Source organism: Typopeltis vanoorti, chromosome 4 (genome assembly GCF_054136105.1).
Source record: "Typopeltis vanoorti isolate ZY-2024b chromosome 4, IOZ_Tvanoo_1.0, whole genome shotgun sequence".
Classification (NCBI taxonomy): Eukaryota; Metazoa; Arthropoda; class Arachnida; order Uropygi; family Thelyphonidae; genus Typopeltis; species Typopeltis vanoorti.
In genome coordinates this window covers 60,344,758-60,365,804 of record NC_143552.1, presented here as the reverse complement: position 1 = coordinate 60,365,804, position 21,047 = coordinate 60,344,758, and the positions used below count along the sequence as shown (strand labels likewise).

At 34.5% G+C, this 21,047-nt stretch overlaps 1 protein-coding gene across 1 annotated transcript in view; it reads left to right on the top strand.

Annotated features, from left to right (window-relative positions):
- LOC150107352 (serine/threonine-protein kinase PAK 1-like) overlaps positions 1–21,047 on the top strand; it is a 101,140-nt gene that overhangs the window by 41,717 nt on the left and 38,376 nt on the right. Inside the window, exon 5 of the mRNA XM_090391217.1 lies at positions 7,104–7,242. Within this exon, the coding sequence (XP_090247343.1) occupies positions 7,104–7,242 (139 nt within the window). The remainder of the gene's footprint in view (positions 1–7,103; positions 7,243–21,047) is intronic.

Sequence of the window (21,047 nt, the reverse complement as noted above, 5' to 3'; positions counted from 1 at the left end):
AACTAGATTTTTTTTCTCATAGAGTGGAACATGATTGGAATGGATTGCCTTTTGAGGCTGGGAGTGCATATAATATGAATGAATTCAAGAAATGGTATGACAGTTACTGTGGGTGATATGTGATTTCGCTTGATGAATTCTTGACACCCTGGAGGTCTCTCTTAATATAATATCATCTATTCCACCTGTCTTTCTACATTTCAAGTTTTTTTCTTTTTTTACTTTTTCTACCTCAAGTAATAATATGTACTTCTGATAGCATTTCACTTGAATATTTCTATGACTGTTCTATCACTGGTTGATTAAGTATTTCAAAGTAATTACTCTGAATATCTAGAATATCTTTATTTTCATGTCACCTTTAACATCTTTGATTCACTTTACAGTCGTACTCTTTCTTTCAGTTGTTCCTAGTAAAATGTAGGCCAAAAAAAACCTAGTAAAGGAAGAAATGTTGCAAATAAATGAATTGGAAAGGAGGCTGTTAAGCTTTGTTATGACACTGTGTTGTAAGACTTTTTTTTTTTTTTTTTTGATAAACTCATCTTGGTTAATTTTTGGCTGAGCTATTAAAATGAGTATTCACAAATAATCTCAGAAATGTTCATATTCCTGATGTTTTTCATTACAAAAAGTGTGAAATTTGCTTCTTGACTTTGGTTTTCTTAAAATACTAGTAAGAAATAATTGGATATGAAACCAGACTTTAGGATTGACTCCCTTTCCTCTTGACTCACAAAGCTGTTATTCATCAAACATCATCATTTTTATAAATACTTATATGACTTAAAAATATAGAAAAAATATAGAATTTTATTCAAAACTGACATATTTCATCCAATGTAACATGGAGATCATTAGGGAGAAGGACTGGTAACTATTCAAAACATGAATAATAAGAATGAGCTATGTAGCATGTGTTTACTGGTGTCAGTCACAACTGAGTTGTCAAGATCACACTATTAGAATTCAAAGTAATAATTGTGAAAGTTTATACAGATTACATAACCTTAAAAAAAAAAAAAAGTTAATGGTAATCACTTCCCAAAACTTGGAGATTGGTATACAGTCAGAGCAGTTAAGGTTTGGACAATTTCCTAGTGTTTTATATGTTTCAAGGAAAAGACAATCAAATTTGAACCTTCTGGAGTGAACAATCTTTATCTGGTTCCAAACAACTCTGTGGCATGAGAAGTAAGGCCAGACTTTTTGAATATGCAGTATAATCTTTGATGATCTTGGATTCAAACCAAAACAATGGCTAGTCTGTCCAAAGTAGTGAAGATGACATGAGCAATGTACTTGATAGACACCTAGTAAAAAGAGAGAGAGATAGTAATGTATCTTTTGTAGATGTTTAAAAAAAAAGTTTCTCAACTGGTTTGAAGTAAGTGTCTAGACTGAGTTTGTGAAGAATCCATGCTTTTTTACGGATGTTACTGTAAAGTAGGATAATGAAATTCTTTTTACATCAGATTGTAGTCTGATTGACTGTGGATAGTTATCAATAATTTTCTGAATAGTAGTTGTAATTTTCTTCTAATTTCTGTTCTTTCCTCACTTAGGAGCAGTGTTTTGTCTGTTATCACTACATATTTATATCTGTCTCTCTCTCACTTAAACAGCTCTAATCAGCTGTTTACTAGTTACCATTGTTCATTACTGTTCTTTTTTACTTGCACATGCTCCAGCAGCATGCATGATACTTCTGGTTCCACTTCGGTCATGAAGTGACACACGCCACCATTACATGTTATCTTCATGACACTTTGCTTGAAAGCGGGCTTCAATCAATTGATTAAGTCCTTTTTAATTTAGCTGTTGTAAACATAGCTAAACATTAAATTATAATACTTATTTTGGATACAGCAAACAAGCAAATCTTCTACTACATTCACTTCATAAAATGTTAATGCTACATGTAAACATGATATGTAAACAATGCACAACTATATATGTATATACATATAAAAACAAGCAATTAATTGTGTAGTTCTCGCATTATAAATGTACTAACAGCAGAAATTGATAATTTTAAACAATATTTAAGTTTGTACTAATTTACATAAACAATTCTGTAGAACATCAGTATGGACATACTGATGATCTACAGATTCATGCATTGTCCTGATGTGAAGGCATCTTTTCTAAGAGCCTTTGCCAACCTGCATCATTTCCTCTGGTGATTCATCAGTTCAATTTCCTTCAATAGCAGGAAAATTTTTTATGTATTTTGGTTGCTAGTGAGAAGTACAACCCTCCTCCTTTCTCATCTGGGCTTGGGACCAGCAAAATCAATAAACCAAAAAAAATTCAAAACAATGAAGATTAATTCTAAACAAAACCTACCCTCAAAATTCTGGAAGAACCACTAGAAGAGGCTAATGTGTTTGTTTATCTGGGATCAGTGGTGAGCAATGAAGGAGTAACAGAAGAGGACATAAAAAAATTGAATACAGAGAGTCCAAATTGCTTTTAACATGATGAGAAACATATGGGTAAGTAAAGAAATAGATCTCAAGACAAAAATAACTCTTCAGCACAAATAATCTGGATCTTAAACCTGGATACTACCAAAAAAGCAGTTAAATGAACTGCAAACTTACATAAATAGATGTGTAAGGAAAGAAAATTGGAATATACTGACTGAATAGAATTTCAAACAAGACGTTATGGGACAAAATAATCAGACATTAAAATAGAAATAATGAAAAGGAAAATGGGAGTGGATAGGTCACACAATCAGAAACCCAGATAGCATAGAATGGAACCCACAGGAAAGGAGGGAATGGCCCAAGATAACTTGGAGGAAAGAAATCGAAACAGACAGGGAGATCCTAGAATGAGATTAAAAGAGAAGCAAAAAACAGAGTCTGATGGAGAGCAATGATTGGAGACCCTTGTTCCACAGGGAGTGAAGAGGATAAGTAAATAAGTTCAGTTGTAACCATTAGACATCAAATCGCTTTTTAATTTTATTTAATTCATCTAACAAAAGGGAATCAGAATAGCAGATCCCAGGAGCTCTATATACAAGACTTGATAATGCATATCTTCTCTAATGAATAATCGTGAGGACTGGTTTTCTGACAGTAAAGGTTGGTTTTCTATATACCAAAATTCAACATGGCCTGTGTTAGCTTACCTGCTCTCCAACCAACAGGTTGTGGATTCGAATCCTGCTGCAGGCATAGATGTTTGCAGCAGAATTCAAACCCACAACCTGTGAAGATGAATTTTATTGCCCAGTGTGGGACCACTAGCCTGCTTGAAAAAGTTCCATGTTTGGTCTCTAGATCAGGGTTTCTAGACTATGTAAAAATAAAAAATTACAAAAAATATATAAAAATGGGGAGAGGAAATACTTTGCCTACTCTTGGTACAAATGTGCTATTAGGTTTACTAATAACCTTTCATGAGTGGGAACCACATAAAAAAAATTTCGAATTATTAAGGTATCCAAAAAGAATAGACTACTAATGGATTCACATTCAATATTGAACTTAATATGAGAGTATGAAGAGTTTATTTTTTTCCAGGAACTGAAGTAATTGTGACTCTGAGTGGGATGGAACTGCAAACACATCATCAACAAAACTATTTTGATTAGAATCCAGGAATTTCAAGATTATATTGCATTTTTCAGATCTGACAAGTTTGGCCTTGCTTTTCATGTTATTTATACTAGGCAGCACAGAATTCTTTGGAACCAAACAAAGATTCCTAATTCCAGCATATTCAAATTTGGTAGTTTTTTCCATGAAACATTACAAAACTGTCTGAACCTTAACTACTCTGATTGTATGTCAATCTCCAAGTTTTAGGATGAGAATTAAACTCTTCATATTTTTATTTATTTATTTATTTATTTATTTTAGGTTAATCTGCACAAACCTTTACAATTGTTCCTTTGAACTCTAATAGCATAAACTCAGCTGTTAGACACGAGCTTCAGTAAGCACATTCTTGACTTATTCTAGTCTTCTCTTTGATGTCCATGTTATGTTTGATGAAATATATCTGATTTTTGAATAAAATTATTATTTTTTTTTTACATGTGTAAGTTGTATAAGTATCTATACAGATGTCTATGCACATGTTCAAGTAAAATGTTTGAAAACATCATCATTCATGTTGGTTCTTTTTCTTAGGTAAAAATTAATGAATATGCAAAAAAATTATTGAATTATATTGAATTGATAATTATTGCATAAATGATAAAATGGAATTTCTTTTATTGATTTTTATTGGTAGTACAAATCTACTTACTTAATTCAGGAAGGTCACAAAATATACGTACATATATTTATTCACCTGAGATAGGCTGAAAAAAGTCCCTAGGTGTATATATTTTTGGGAAACACTGGTTTAAGATATATACATGCACAAAGTTACGTAATGTGGTTCTTCCTTTGGTTCCAGTGGGTGGCTAATCGTTTAGAATAATTGAATGTTAGGATGGATGAGTTTGAATGAACTGCAAATAATGTGCATTGTAATGATAATATTTTTGAACTTTTTGATGTTAGATGGGATGTAATGGTCAGGTAATGAGTAGGACTACAAATAAAACATAATTTTTTATGTTAGTCATAGTTTGGGAAATTCACATAATGTAACTCACTGTATAATGCTTTTTTTTTTTTTTTAAAACTGTGGTATGTCACTGCCTTATTTTATGCAAAAATAGTTCGTCCACTACTACTACTACTACTGTAATGGATAGATTTTAGATAAAATATTCTGATAATTGCAGCTTAACTGTATCATTTTCATGACATTGTTGATGTAAAATTTTAATGAGTTTTAACAGATATGTTAATACAGAATGTTTCTTACTTTATAAGAAATGTTTTAACATTAAAAATGCTAATGTATTTAACTTCCTTCCTAAAATTAAAAAGTTTAGTTTCTCTTTAGTGGAGCCCACATGCAATCAAGTAGTGTGCAATTTAAGTTTTTTTTCTGAAATATGGGGGGGGGGGATGCATTAAAAAGATGTAGAAAACAAAATATACATTAATTATAAAATAAGGTGAAAGCAAATTTAATCTTGAAAATAATGATGATGAAAATAATAATATACTAATAAGGTTTCAATTTGGTGACGTAAAATTATTTAAATTAAGGGATATTACATCCCATATTGTTTCATAGCTGAATAAGAAACTCAAAGAGTTTCATGCCGAATATAGAAACTATATAAAGTTCGGCGAGTCAAAGTGTAAGCAAATACCTGGAAAGTGCAACACATAACCCATTTGGTAGGTGCAACACAGGACAACTCATAGTGAGGGTGGAGCAAGCTCCAATCACTTTGTATTTTCTTAAATTGTGAAACCTAGCTCCTAGGAGCTGTATTACTGTTCACATTATGAGAGAAGGTCACTACCCAGACCAGTTTCAACCTTTATTGAGGTCTCATCAGTGAGTAGCTAGACCTAGATAATACCAAGTTTGTAGTGAACAGAACTTGCATACCCTACTATAAGAATTTCCAAGAAGGTGTCCTAATAAAATACTAAATATATGAAGAGCCAAAGGCTTCAATTCGATACAAACTTGGTATTATCTAGGTCTAGCTAGATAATACCAAGTCTGGGTAGTGACCTTCTCTCATAATGTGAACAGTAATACAGCTCCTAGGAGCTGTATTACTGTTCACATTATGAGAGAAGGTCCTAGGAGCTGGGTTTCACATTATGGGAAAATACAATATGGGAAAATACAAGAACAGTGATCGGAGCTTGCTCTACCCTCACTATGAGTTGCCCTGTGTTGCACTACCAAATGGGTTATGCGTTGCACTTTCCAGGTATTTGCTTACGCTTGGACTCTCCGAACTTTATATAGTTTCTATATTTGGCATGAAACACTTTGAGTTTCTTATTCGGCTGTGAAACAATATGGGATGTAATATCCCTTAATTTAAATAATACTAATAATTGATAAAACCTAAATAATAAATGTTGGTTCTTTATTTCTTATTTTGATTGAGAGAAACTAGAAGATATTATTATGAATTCAGGACTCTCATGGAGTCACAAGACTTATTGTGGAAAGTCCACCCTAGAAATCGCAATCTATCATACTACTCCTTGAACTCCTTTCCCATTCATGTTCTCATCACTCAATCAGGTAGTGCATTTCACTGTTCAGCCACCCTCGATGCAAAAAACCACTTCTCACCCTTTTGCTCATGACTTCCTTTCTCAGCTTCTGTGATGTCTTTTGTCCTTGCTCCTCTTCCCTGTTCCACCAAATGAAATAATTTCCTGTCAACCCTTGGAACTAAATTTTAAAGAACATCTCACACATAATCACCACATTAATATTGAAACCAACTAATGAGTTTTTGTATGACTGGTGTTCTTTGCCTGTTTTCCTGACCTTTGAAGTTTATTTAGCAAATTCTAGTGTTTCTTTTTGGTTGCAAAGGTCATCTTTCAGCTGACATCTCTCTCTCTCTCTCTACTAAATGACAAATGTGCCATTTAGTAGAGAGTTGGTAGCAAGTTCCCATTGCATTAACAAACAAACAAAAAATCATTCATGCTTTTTTAAGGCAAAGTTGGTTTTGTCCAAAATCCTTTTTCTTTCCTCTCTGGTGGTGAGAGGATGCCAAATTAAAAGCTTCACAGTATGTTTTCATCATTCACCAGTTAACTTATATTTTTATGTTAATTTTTTTTTTCTTGCTTCCATAGTAAATATGTAGAAGAATGAGTGGAATTTGAAAAACCAGTTGGGTTATAGAATTATTAAGCCATTTTCTGATAGAGGTGAAAATTTTACCCTGTTTGGTGAATGCAGTTAAACATATTTTCATTATTTTCTGAATTCTATAAAATTTTCTTTTTGATGTTGTTGATCATTGAAATCATCCTTTCCAATTGTCATTTGAAGAGTAATAAGATACTAAGAGCCTTTGGTTATCTTTAATTTGTAATCCCAATCATGTCTTCTATGGCACTTACTAATATAAGTGCAACTTCATATTATTAAAGAAATTGCTCCTTCGAATTAGATTAGCGATTTTACAAATGAACTTAGCAATTCATAATAGCAGTAGGTCAACTTTTTATTTTATTTTATTTTTATAGGATGATCTTGAGGAAGCTCTCAACAAACTTGAGGAGGCTAGTATCATGGCAGGGGATGAAAAAACAATTCCTTCACCTATACTAAGAAAGAAAGAATTTGTGCCAAAAATGAGTGATGAAGAAGTAATTGAAAATTTGAGTAAGTGATTTATTATTTATCACAGTTTTGATTTGGAAATCTATTTCATGTTCTCTACTTATTGTCATTCTGAGAATAGAATAAGTAAATAAAATGAAATAGATGAAATGATAAACAGAGAATATGGTTTATTCTCTGTACTCATTTTAAAAAAAAATGAGCATTTTATGACAGTACTCTGAATATTATTGAATTCTAAAGGAAATTCTTTACAAACAACAAATTTTTGAAAACTTAAATTTCTCATTTAACAAGAAATAATTCTTTCAGTAGTATTTTAAAGAAAGCCAAGTAAAGGAAATATGCATATTAAATTTGTGATCAATAAAATTTAGATCTTGATTCTTGTTGAAATTTCTGATAGTTTTTATTCCATTAACTTCAACACGAATCACTACAATAGTTATGGAATTCTGAATATGGAAATATTAGTTGAATGAGCACAACTCAATTCTAAAACTAATCTCTGAAATTTTGTATTGTATATTTTAAAATTTATTTTAAAAATTTGAATTATTATATTATTAATTTTTGTCATGTTGTACCATCATTTTCTATATTGGAATCAACAGAATCAACAAAGCTGGTATAGTAGGAAGTCAATTGAATAAATTCTTATGGAATGAGAGAAATTAGTCGGAACACTAAATTAGCTGTATACAAGACAGTGTTCAAACCAGTTTTAACTTATGAATGTAAGAGCTGGGTCAGAAGTAAAACACTTGACCAAAGACTAGAGACCACAGACAGAGTCCTGAGAAAGATTAGAGGTGTGAACAGATGGCATCAATGGCAATATCATATTAAAAATGAGGATATTAGGAAAGAACTTGACATTGTCGGCATCCAGGAATGCATTAGCAGAACTGATCTCAGGTGGGATTAGTTAAACTAAACTTAAACAGAATGGGCGAGGAAAAATTAGCAAAACAAGTGTTCTTTGCCAGGTTAGCAGGAAAACAACCCAGAGGAAGACCAAGATATAGGTGGATTGATAGGGTACGATGTGTCTTAGACGATAGAAATATAAGATCTGATAATGATAATATTGGAGTCTTGACAAGTAACAGACTGATTTGGAGGAAAATTGTAGATAGGAAGTTAGTAATGATGTAAATTTTTCATGTAGTACTATCATATCCTGTACATCCCTTTAGGATACATGTCAGGAATTTGATGATGATGATGTATTATTCATGATCTTACACTTTTAATATGATAAAATAAGTTAATTTGTGAATACAAACATCAGAACTGACATGGAATGCCAGTTCTGATGACATTCCAAATCAGCGAATGTGATAGAAACAGTGTAAGGTGTAGTTTGTGAACAACAGAGGTTCTGTTAGGAACAATAATTCTGGTTTGGATGGCTGTAGGTGGTGATTCATGTCACATGTGTTACTGTTGGTAAATGTAATTTTACCAACTGTAATACAGATTACTGTGGTAAAATTACATAAAGAAGGGTGATTGTTTTGAGATCCACAGTAAAATGATGCTTTATTAAGTTGTGCTTGCGAACATTCAAAGCAGCCTTCCATACTATCCACACTGAGGGAACCGAGTTTTCTCTCTATAAACGATCTTGATAGTTACTTTGCATGAACTGGCAAAGTAAGAGGCAGCATAATTTATCACTTGCCGATTGGGAATCCTCTATATTCTTTCCTATCAGGTTCAGTCTCGCAAACTCTCAAGCAGCTGCCCCTGCAAAACAGTTTTACCTTTACTTCAAATGGAGGGGGTACAAGAGTAAAGAGAGGTTTTGGGTCTCTACAGTGTAGTTGGTATGCCCTTGAAGGATCTCACTCATGCTGTGTGTCAGAATGTGGATGGGGGTGGAGGGAGAACCAGAAGTTGAAGCCCTTTCTCTGGAGATCCAATATGGAAGTAAGCTACAAGGTGCTGGAAGGACATCTAGGTAGCACATGTCTGTCAGTTATCATTAAATCGAAAAAATATAATGAGCAAAGGAAAAAAGCATTTAACTTGCTAAATTAGTACATATGCTACACTTAAATTTTTATTGCTTTATCTATTTCGAGTTAACTTATGAAGTAAATTCATTATATTCAGAAAATGAATTCTAAAGAAGTTTTACTGGTAAATTTTTGATTTCATAAAATAACACTTATGGGATAATGTAAATCATTTGTATTGATTAATGGTATAGACTTACAACACTACAATAACAATGTAAATGTTCAACTTAAGTCATTGATATTTTATTAAATTTAACCTAGGAACATAAGGCATTAACAAACACATAATTTGGAAACAATTCAAAATTGTAATGGATAAAAGAACTAATGTTCTGTCATGCCCTCTACAGTTGGATTTAATGCAATCTGGAGTCATTATAATGAAGGTGATCTTAAAATAATCTCCCAAATTTTGGTGAATTAATGCAGCCATATTTATTAAGGTTCAAAGAATGCTTCACTGCAAAAATAGATCTTTCAGACTTGTAATGTCTTCTATGTAATAACGTAACCATTTTTTTTGTTGTTCCCTTCTAGTAACACCTTTATTTCTCTGCAGGAAAGGATTCTTTTAGGAGTTTTTTTCTGCATTAAGACATTGGTTTCATTGAGCCTAATATTGTTAGCAGCGTGGGTAGGTAATAAGGTGTAGATCCCCCATCCAGTCTGGATCATGAATTCATTTGTAGGTATATTTCTAGGAGTGACTGAAAATGTCTTTACAAAAGCAGATAAGATAATCTGCAATAGTCTTTAAAAAAAAAAAAAAGCTAAGTACATTGCTTAAAATTGTCCACTTACCATCTTTCAAAATCTAATCCTGCTGACTGATCAAAACTCTTCAGACTCATCAAAATGCCATCTAGCCTGTAGAAGTCACAAATAAATTAAAATGATATAATTCCAGAACATCATCAAATTCCTGCCATGTACCCTCAAATGGTGTACAGGATATGATAGTACTACATGAAAAAAAAATTACATCATTACTAACTTCCTACGTACAATTTTCCTCCAAATCAGTCTGTTACTTGTCAAGACTCCAACATTATCAGATCTTATATTTCTATCATCTAAGGCACTTTGTACTGTATCAATCCACCTATATCTTGGTCTTCCTCTGGGTTGTTTTCCTTCCAACCTGGCCGAGAACACTTGTTTTGCTAATCTTTCTTTGCCCATTCTGTTTAAGTGACCATACCACCTGAGATTAGCTCGGCTAATGCATTCCTGGATGCTGACAATGTCAAGCTCTTTCCTAATATCCTCGTTTTTAATATGATATTGCCATTGATGCCATCTGTTCACGCCTCTAATCTTTCTCAGGACTCTCATATCTGCGGTCTCTAGTCTTTGGTCAAGTGTTTTACTTCTGACCCAGCTCTCAGATCCATAAGTCAAAACTGGTTTGAACACTGTCTTGTATACAGCTAATTTAGTGTTCTGACTAATTTCTCTTTTATTCCATATGGATTTATTCAATTGACTTCCCACCATACCAGCTTTGCTGATTCTGTTGTCTATTTCTATATGGAATTTACCATCTTCACTAAAAATCATGCCTAAGTAGCTGAAATGTTTTACTTGTTCCACAGGTTCTCCATTTACAACACAGTTGACATTTTCAATGATTCTGCCTATTTTCCTTGTCTTTGTGTTTTTATTGCTGACTTTCATACCATATCTATTACAACAGCTATTCAATTTAGTCAGAGAATCTTGCAGACTTGTAGCGGATTTATTTAGAAGTATAACATCATCCGCATAAAGCAAAGAGCTGACGTTAACATCTCCAATTTTGATATCATGTCTAATACCACTTTCCTTCATAATGTGATCCATATAGATAATGAATAACAGAGGGGATAATGTACATCCTTGTCTGACACCAGATTTAACATTAAACCATCTTCCTGTACTTCCTTCAATTCTAACTGCTGACTTACAACTCAAATAAAGACTAAGTATTGCTTGATATAATGACCCATTGACACCATATAACTGCAGCGTATTGAAAAGCTTCTCTCTTGGCACCTTGTCATATCCCTTTTCCAAATCGACAAAACTTAAATACAGATATTTGTTATATTCCCATGCTTTCTCGACTATTTGTTGTAAAGTGAAGATCTGATCCTGACAGCCTCTATTTGGCCTGAATCCAGTTGTTCTTCACCAAGCTTTTCTTCCACAATTCTTCTCAACCGTTTCTCAAGTATTACTCTCATAAATCTTGCCTGGAACATTCAGTAGGGAAATACCTCTGTAATTCTCACATTCAGTTTTATTTCCCTTTTTATATATGGGTACTATGAGAGCTCTACTCCAATCATCGGGAATTCGTCCCTCTGTCCAGGCTTTCTGAACTATGCAGTGCAGCCACTGTAAGACTCTCATACCACCATACTTCAGCATTTCTGGTCGAATATCATCTTCTCCTGCTGCCTTTCCACATTTCAAGCCTTTGATGGCTTTTTCTACTTCAAGTATGGATATGTATTCCTGACTGCATGCCTGGTCAGTGTATTTTACCACTGTGCTGTCATCACTGCTTGTTTCATTTAGCAGTTTTTCAAAGTAATTACTCCATACTTCAAGGATATCTTTTTCTCCCGTTTTCATATCATCTTTATCATCTCTAACTCCTTTTACAGCACTCTTTCCTCCATTCCTAAGCTTCATCAACAACCTCCAGAATATTTTGCCACCTTCTTGATATTTCTTTTCTATATTCTTGCCAAAGTCTTCCCATGACTCTTGTTTAGCTAGTTTTACACAGTGTTTGGCATTCTTGCATTTGTCTCTATATTCTCTAAGAACACAAGCTGACTTATTTGACAGGAACTTTTGATATGCTTTCTTCTTTTCCTTCACTGCCTCTCTAACTTCCTGTGTCCACCAGGGAGTTCTGATTTTTTTATCCTTGCAGACAACTTCACCACATGCCTCTCTGGCAGAATCAATCAATGTTTTCTTCACAGTTTGCCACTGAATCTCCAAGGTTTGATTCCTGTTCTCAAACTCTTTCATTTTTTCTTCAATAATCTTTGTGTATTTTAGTCTACAGTTCACATCTGAGAGCTGCTCAACTTTTATTCGCTTTAAAACTTTCTTACATGTTATTTTTTTCAATATGAAATTGAATTTTATCCTGCTCAAGACTAAATAGTGATCACTTCCAATTTCAAATCCTCTTTACACTCTGGTGTCCTGCACCAGGGAGAAAACATCACTATCAACAATAACATAGTTAATGAGACTTTTCTTATTCCTAGCCTCTTCTCTCCATGTGAATTTGTGCACATTTTTATGTTGGAACATGGTGTTAGCAATAACCAGTCCATGTCCTGGTGCAGAAATCCAACAGATATTTGCCATTATTATTAGCTTTGCTCTTTTCTCCAAATTTTCCCAAAATATTTTTGTATGTCTCACAATCATTTCCTACTCTGCTATTTAGATCCCCAACAAGGACCAACTTTTCCTTTTTCATTGTGTCAGTTGCTTTTTCTAAAGCATCAAAAAATTCCTCCACTTCTACCTTAGTAGAACCTTCTGTGGGACCATAGGTACGAATAAGTCTCATTGTCCAGTTCCCCATTCTCATATTTGCCCACATTACTGTACTTGAGACTGACTACCTTTCAAGAAGATTAGCCTCATATTTTGTGTTGAATACTATGGCTACTCCTTCTTTTCCTTGATTGTCATTGCCTGAATATAACATTTTGTATTTATTGCTCAGAAAGATCTCGCCAGTTTTTGTCTTTTTTGTTTCAGTTACTCCTATTATGTCGATCTGGTACTTATCTAATTCCTCAGCTAGCTCCATATCTTTGTCATTCAGGCTTCTTACGTTGATAGTACCAATCTTTAACTCTGGTGATTTTGAGTTGGGGTTTGTTTTCAGATTTGTTCCAGTAGCTGACTTTTATGAAAACAACGGGGCCTTGTTTAACCAGGCGACGCCCCAGTCGGCATGAATTTTTGTCATGTTGTACCATCATTTTTTATTTTGGTTTAACCAATAAGAATACAATTTGGTCGGCTAAATCCCAAATTGCCTTCCTCCTTTTATCCCATACATAGTGAATGACGAAAATTCACAAAGAAAATGTGCCATTTTATCCATTTGTGGATGGCATTGATGAACCTAGAAATTAGCCATATATTTAGGTAGAGTTCTCTTGAGCATGTTATCAATGCCTCTTCACACATACGAAACATGCTGCTCACTTTTAAGTTCAATATGGAAAACCTCATTTCCCACAGCACTGACATAATAGTCAGTTTGATGTCTTTAACTTCATCAAAAGAAGACAGATGTCTTTAATTAACTGCATCATCAAATTCCTGACATGTACCCTCAAGGGGTGTATAGGATATGATAGTACTACTTGAAAAATTTACATCATTACTTCCTATCTACAATTTTCCTCCAAATCAGTTTGTTACTTGTCAAGACTCCAGCATTATCAGATCTTATATTTCTATCGTCTAAGGCACTTTGTACCGTATCAATCCGCCTATATCTTGGTCTTCCTCTGGGTCGTTTTCCTGCCAACCAGACAGAGAACACTTGTTTTGCTAATCTTTCCTCACCCATTCTGTTTAAAGTGACCATACCACCTGAGATTTGCTCTGCTAACGCATTCCTGGATGCTAACAATGTCAAGTTCTTCCCTAATCTCCTTGTTTTTAATATGGTATTGCCATTGATGCCATCTGTTTGTGAACCCTAATCCTTCTCAGGATTCTCATATCTGCAGTCTCTAGTCTTTGGTCAAGTGTTTTACTTCTGACCCAGCTCAGATCCTTGGGAGATACTGAGATAGGCGTGATGCAAGTTAAAACTGGTTTGAACACTGTCTTTTATACAGCTAATTTAGTGTTCCGACTAATTTCTCTCTTATTCCATATGAATTTATTCAATTGACTTCCTCTCATGCCAGCTTTGTTGATTCTGTTGTCTATTTCTATATTTAATTTACCATCTTTACTAAAAATCGTGTCTAAGTGGGTGAAATAATTTACTTGTTCCACAGGTTCTCCGTTCAAAACAGTTGACATTTTCAAAGATTCTACCTATTTTCATTGCCTTTGTGTTTTTATTGCTGATCTTCATACCATATGTATTACAACAATAATAAATTTAGTTTAATCCTTTATCCAAGTGTGAGCAAACAAAGTTTGCACCTGAAAATATCTTCAGGACACAACACTGGGCAACTCGTAGCAAAGGTGGACCAAGCTAACATCACTCCTATCTCAGTATCTCCCATAATGCAAAACACATCTCCTTGCGAATATGTATAATGTTATGCATTAAGGGAAAAGCAATGAAAACCCAGACTAGTTTCGACCTTTATTGAGGTCTCTTCAGCGGGAGCCAGGCCCAGAAGTGGAGATACCAGGAAAAAGCAATGGTGAAGTCATCTTTACCTATAGGAATTGCCAAAAGATGTGCCACTTTTTGGCAACTTTCCCTTAATGCATAACATTATACATATCCACAAGGAGATGTGTTTTGCATTATGGGAGATACTGAGATAGGAGTGGTGTTAGCTTGGTCCACCTTTGCTACAAGATGCCCTGTGTTGTACTACCTTACCCCAGTCCTGAAGATATTTTCAGGCACAAACTTTGTTTGCTCACACTTGAATAAAGGATTAAACTAAATGTATTATAGTCTAACCAAGTGAAAAATAAACTTTCAATATCTGTTACAGCAGTTATTCAATTTAGTCCGGGAATCTTCCAATTGCGCCTCCGTAGCGCAATTGGAAAAACGATGGTACATTGCGCCTTTCGATTAGAAAAGGCCTAAGTTCGATTCTCGTCATGATGGGAGGAATCTTTATATGGACTTTTTCAATTGAAGGTGAGTTAGCTGGTCTCATACGGAGGTAGCAGGGTTTTTTCTCCCAGAAACTCAAGTTTTTCATCCCGCATACAGACAAATCGGCCCTTTAGAACACACGCAATTTACAGACGAAAATACTAGCTGTGGTGGTGGTTGTGGGCAGTGGATGGCGTTGATGTAGGTGATTGGTAGTAGAGGGTTGGTGTAGTTGTGGAGACGGAGTGTTGTATAGTAGGGATCCACCCGCGATGAGTCCTCGGACTTCTTGGAGGTGTCATGAATAATAATAATAATCTTGCAGATTTATTTAGAAGTATAACATCATCTGCATAAAGCAAAGAGCTGACATTAACATCTCCAATTCTGATATCATGTTTAATACCACTTTCCTTCATAATGTGATCCATATAGCTAATGAATAACAGAGGGGATAATGTACATCCTTGTCTCACACCAGATTTAACATTAAACCATCTTCCTGTACTTCCTTCTGACTTGCAACTCAAATAGAGACTAAGTATTGCTTGATATAATGCCCCATTGACACCATATAACTGTAGCATATTGAACAGTTTCTCTCTTGGCATCTTGTTATGTGCCTTTTCCAGATCAACTAAACTTAAATATAGATATTTGTTATATTCCCATGCTTTCTCAAACCATTTGTCGTAAAGTGAAGATCTGATTCTGACAACCTCTATTTGGCCTGAATCCAGCTTGTTCTTCACCAAGCTTTTCTTCCACAATTCTTCTTAACCGTTTCTTAAGTATACTGGCATAAACCTTGCCTGGAACACTCAGTAGGGATATACCTCTGTAATTCTCACATTCAGTTTTATTTCCCTTCTTATATATGGGTACTATTAGAGCTCTAACTCCAATCATCAAAAATTTGTCCCTCTGTCCAGGCTTTCTGAACTATGCAGTGCAGCCACTGTAAGACTTCTATACCACCATACTTCAGCATTTCTGGTCACATATCATCTATTCCTGCTGCTTTTCCACATTTCAAGACTTTGAGTGTTTTTTACCACTGTGCTATCACTGCTTGTTTCATTTTTCGAAGTAATTACTCTGTAATTAAAAGATATCGTTTTCTCCTGTTTCATGTCACCTTTATCATCTCTAACTCCTTTTACAACACTCCTCCATTTCTAAGCTTCTTCAACAACCTCCAGAATATCCCACCTTCTTGATATTTATTTTCTATGTTCTTGCCAAAGTCCTCCAATGACTTTTTTTAACTAGTTTTACACAGTGTTTAGCTTTCTTACATTTGTCTCTGTATTCTCCAAGAGCACCAGCTGACTTATTTGCCAGGAACTTTTAATATGATTTCTTCTTTTTCTTCACTGCATCTTTAATTTCCTGTGTCCACCATGGAGTTCTGATTTGCCTCTCTGGCTGAATCAATTAGAGTTTCTTCAAGGTTTCCCACTTAATATCCAAGGTTTGGTTCTTGTTCTCAAATTCTTTCATTTTTTTTCAATAATCTTTGTGTATTTTAGTCTACAGTTCACATCTGAGAGCTGCTCAACTTTTATTCACTTTAAAACTTTCTTACATGTCATTCTTTTCAATATGAAATTCAATTTTATCCTGCTCATGACTAAATAGTGATCTCTTCCAATTTCAAATCCTCTGCATACTCTGGTGTTCTGCACCAGGGAGAAAATATCACTATCAACAAAAACATAGTCAATGAGACTTCTTATTCCTTGCATCTTCTCTCCATGTGAATTTGTGCACATTTTTATGTTGGAACGTTGTGTTAGTAATAACCAGTCCATGTCCTGAGCAGAAATCCAACAGGTATTTGCCATTATTATTAGCTTTGCTCTTTTCTCCAAATTTTCCCTAAACATTTTTGTATGTCTGACAATCACTTCCTACTCTGCTATTTAGTTCCCCAACAAGGAACAACTTTTCCTTATTCTTTGTGTTAGTAGCTTTCTCTAGACGCTCAAAAAAATTCCTCCACTTCTACCTTAGTAGAGCCTTCTGTGGGGCCATAGGCACAAATAAGTCTCATTGTCCAGTTCCCCATTCTGATATTTGCCCACATCATTCTGCTTGAGACTGGCTGCCATTCAAGAAGATTAGCCTTGTATTTAGTGTTGAATACTATGGCTGCTCCTTCTTTTCCTTGATTGTCATTGCCTGAATATAACATTTTGTATTTGTTGCTCAGAAAGATCTTGCCAGTTTTTGTCTTTTTTTATTTTGGTCACCCCTATTATGTCGATCTGGTACTTATCTAATTTCTCAGTTAGCTCCATTTCTTTGCCATTCAGGCTTCTTATGTTGATAGTACTAATCTTTAATTTGGTGATGTTGAGTTGGGGTGTGCTTTCAGATTTGTTCCAGTAGCTGACTTTTTGCTGTTCACCCTGACGAAAGCAACGGGGGCCTTGTTTAACCGGGCGACACCCCAGCTGGCATGAAATTTTGTCATGTTGTACCATCATTTTGTATGTTGGTTTAAGCCAGTAGGAATTCAATTTGGTCGTCTAAATCCCAAATTGCCAGCCCATCCTTGCTCGTTCAGTATCGAGGTAGATACTCAACAGCGTGCACCATGAGAAGGTGAGGATTGGACAGTTCTCTGCACTCCTTTAAACACTAAATATGAGCTATGTGGAGGTCTCCTCCTCTCAGTTATACAGCTTTGACCCCTAACATTAATGTTAATTAAAGACAAAATTCAGTTTGGATTAAGTTAAAGATGTTAGAAATCCTTGACTTAATCTAAACTGAATTTTTTATCAATATCATAATCTTGTTTCAGTTCACTATGAGGTCTAGCTATTTCATTTGGCTAGGAATATTTTAGAATATAACCATGAGCTCTTTGCCTCCTACCTCAGCTACAGTTTCCTCTCCCACTTTATGGAGACATTTGAGAAGAAAGCTTTAAACTCTTCCATACACAATGCTACTGTTTGGCTACCTTGATTACACATCAACCTGATGGATTCACTGTCTACAGGAAACACACACACACTCTTGCATCTAAATACATTTACCATCAGTCAAAGTTGATTTACTCTGATAATAAGACAAAAACATGCGAGATCTTTTGAAGTGACAAATACAATTTGTTAAACACTAAATATGAGCATAATCTTCTTGATTGCAAGCAATATCAAGTAGAGTGATGTGAATAAATAACAGAATAGGGAACTGGACAGATCTCGCAGACAGTTCTACCAAGGAAGAAATGGAATTTTTTGTCGCTTCAGAGAAAGCAGCTGGCTCAATGAAGAAGGAAAAGTTGGTCTAGATCTGAACAGCAGAATAGGATATGATTACCACACACATATAGGAATGTTTTGGGAAAATTTGGAGAAAAGAGCAAAGCTAATAATAATGGTAAATTCCTGCTAAATTTCTATTCAGCACATAGGTTAGTTATTACTAACACTATGTTCCAACATAAAATATGAACAAATTCACATGGGGAGAAGATGCAAGAAATAAGAAGTCTTATTGACTCTGTTAAAGTTGACAGCAATATTTCTCTAATGTTCAGGACACAAAAATATATGGAGGATTTGAAATAGGAAAGATCACTATTTAGTTTTGAACAGGAGAAAATTGAATTTCATACTGAAAAGAAGAGTGTGTAAGAAAGTTTTAAAACGAATCAAGGTTGAGCAGCTTTCAGAGGTGAACTGTAGATCCTAATACACAAACATCTTTGAAGAAAAAAAATTAAAGAATTTGAAAACAAAAACTAAACCTTAGAGATTCAATGGTAAATCATGAAGTAAACATTGATTGATTAGCTAGAGTGACATGTGGTGAGATTATCTGTAAGGATAGAAATATCAGAACTCAATGGTGGACTCAGGTAGTTAAAGAGGCAGTGAACTAAAAGAAGAAAGCATATTGAAAGTTCTTGACAAATAAGTCAGCTTGTGCCCTTAGAAAATACAGAGAAAAATATAAGAAAACAAAGCATTGTGTAAAGCTAGCTAAACAAAAGGAATGGGGAGACTTTGGTAAGAACATAGAAAATAAATATCAAGAAGGCGGCAAAATATTCTGGAGGCTATTGAAAAAGCTTAGAAATGGAGGAAAAGTACTGTAAAGGAATCAGAGATGACAAAAGTCACAAGAAAAGTGAAGATAAAGATATTCTAGATGTCTGGAGTTATTTTTCTTTGAAAGACTGCTAAATGAAACAAGCAGTGTCAGCATGATAGTCGAAAACTATATATATATATATATATATATATATATATATATATATATATATATATACAGTGGCTACATCGCAGAATTCAGATGTCCTGGTCAGAGGGTCATATTTCAGATGACTGGAGAAGAGCCCTCATAGTACTCTAACTGTAAAAAGGGAAATAAAACTGAATGTGAGCATTACGGAAGTATTTGCCTACCGAATGTTCCTGGTAAGATTTATGCAAGTATACCTGAGAAATGGGTAAGAAAAATTATGGAGGGGAAGCTTGATGAAGAACAAGCTGGATTCGAGCAAATTGCGTTCAGGATCAGATTTTCACTTTAAGACAAATAGTTGAGAAATCTTTTGAATATAACAAGGATTTGTATTTAAGTTTTGTTGATATGGAAAAAGCATATGACAAGGTGTCAAGAGGAAAGCTCTCCAAAACGTTAGTTAATGGTTAAAGATACCAAGAAATATTATACTTAGTTTTAATCCTTTTCCCAAGTAAGCAAAACAAAATTTTTCAAGTGAAATATATTCACATCTCAGCTACTTGTATATAGAGGCTAATGACTTCATATCACTTGCCTTATTATGTATCCCATCCACAGTTGTATGGTACAAATGGGACATTATATCAAGCAATACATAGTCTCTATTTAAGCTATAAGTCAGCAGTTAGAATTGAAGGAGGTACAGGAAGATGGTTTGAGGTAAAATCATGTTTATGACAAGGGTGCACATTATGAAGGAAAATTGAATAAAATCTGATATCAGAATTGGTGATGTTAATCTCAGCTCTTTACTTTATGCAGATGTTATATTTCTAAATAATTTGGTATGAAAATCAGGAATACAAAGACATTGAAAATAGGCATAAACACCGAAGTTTAACTACATGCTGAATGGAGAACGTATAGAACAAGTAAAAGTTTTCAGCTACTTGGGCATGATTTTTAGTGAAGATGGTAAATTAAATATGGAAATAGACAACAGAATTACTGAAGCCGGTATTGTAGGAACAGCTGAATACATTTATGTGGAATAAGAAAGAAATTAGTCAAAGCATTAAATTAGTAGTAAGCAACCTTGTTCTTCAACCTGTGGTCCACGGACCAGTGCCGATCCGTGGAAATTTCCTGGCAGTCCGCCAACAGTTTCCCCCAATCATGTAGCGGCTACATTATTGCAGGGCGAGCGGGACGCTGCACTCGACAATGTAGCACCCAAAGTATAGGTGAAGTGCGCGGCCGTTGAATGCAAGTATTGCGTCAGCTCGCCTGTTGATGATACATTGCAAAAATTCTTATTTTATCACGCTCGTCCATATCGTTTTCTAATATTGTGTAGGGGTATTTCGGAAAACAAGTTATTTCTTTCATAAAATTTGAAACCCTACAAAATGGAGACAAAAAAAAAATCAAATAGCAAAACCTTTTAACCTTCTTTAGTAGAGGCAAGGACAATATTTGGGAGAAAAGTAGTGATGGTACTGAAAGTATGCCAAGTCCTAGTGCTTCAAGTTTAGAAGAAAAAAAGAAAAAGAAATATGTTGATACTTTGGAATGTGTAATACAAACCAAAAAAAAAAAGAAATGTAACTCTGTTAGGCGTTTTGACAAGGACTATTTAAAGCCTGAGAATTTGAAGATTATTATTGTTTATTATGTTATGTTATTTATTCAAATATACTTGAGAAATGGTTGAGAAGGATTGTGGAAGGGAAGCTTGGTGAAGAACGAGCTGGATTCAGGCCAAATAGAGGCTG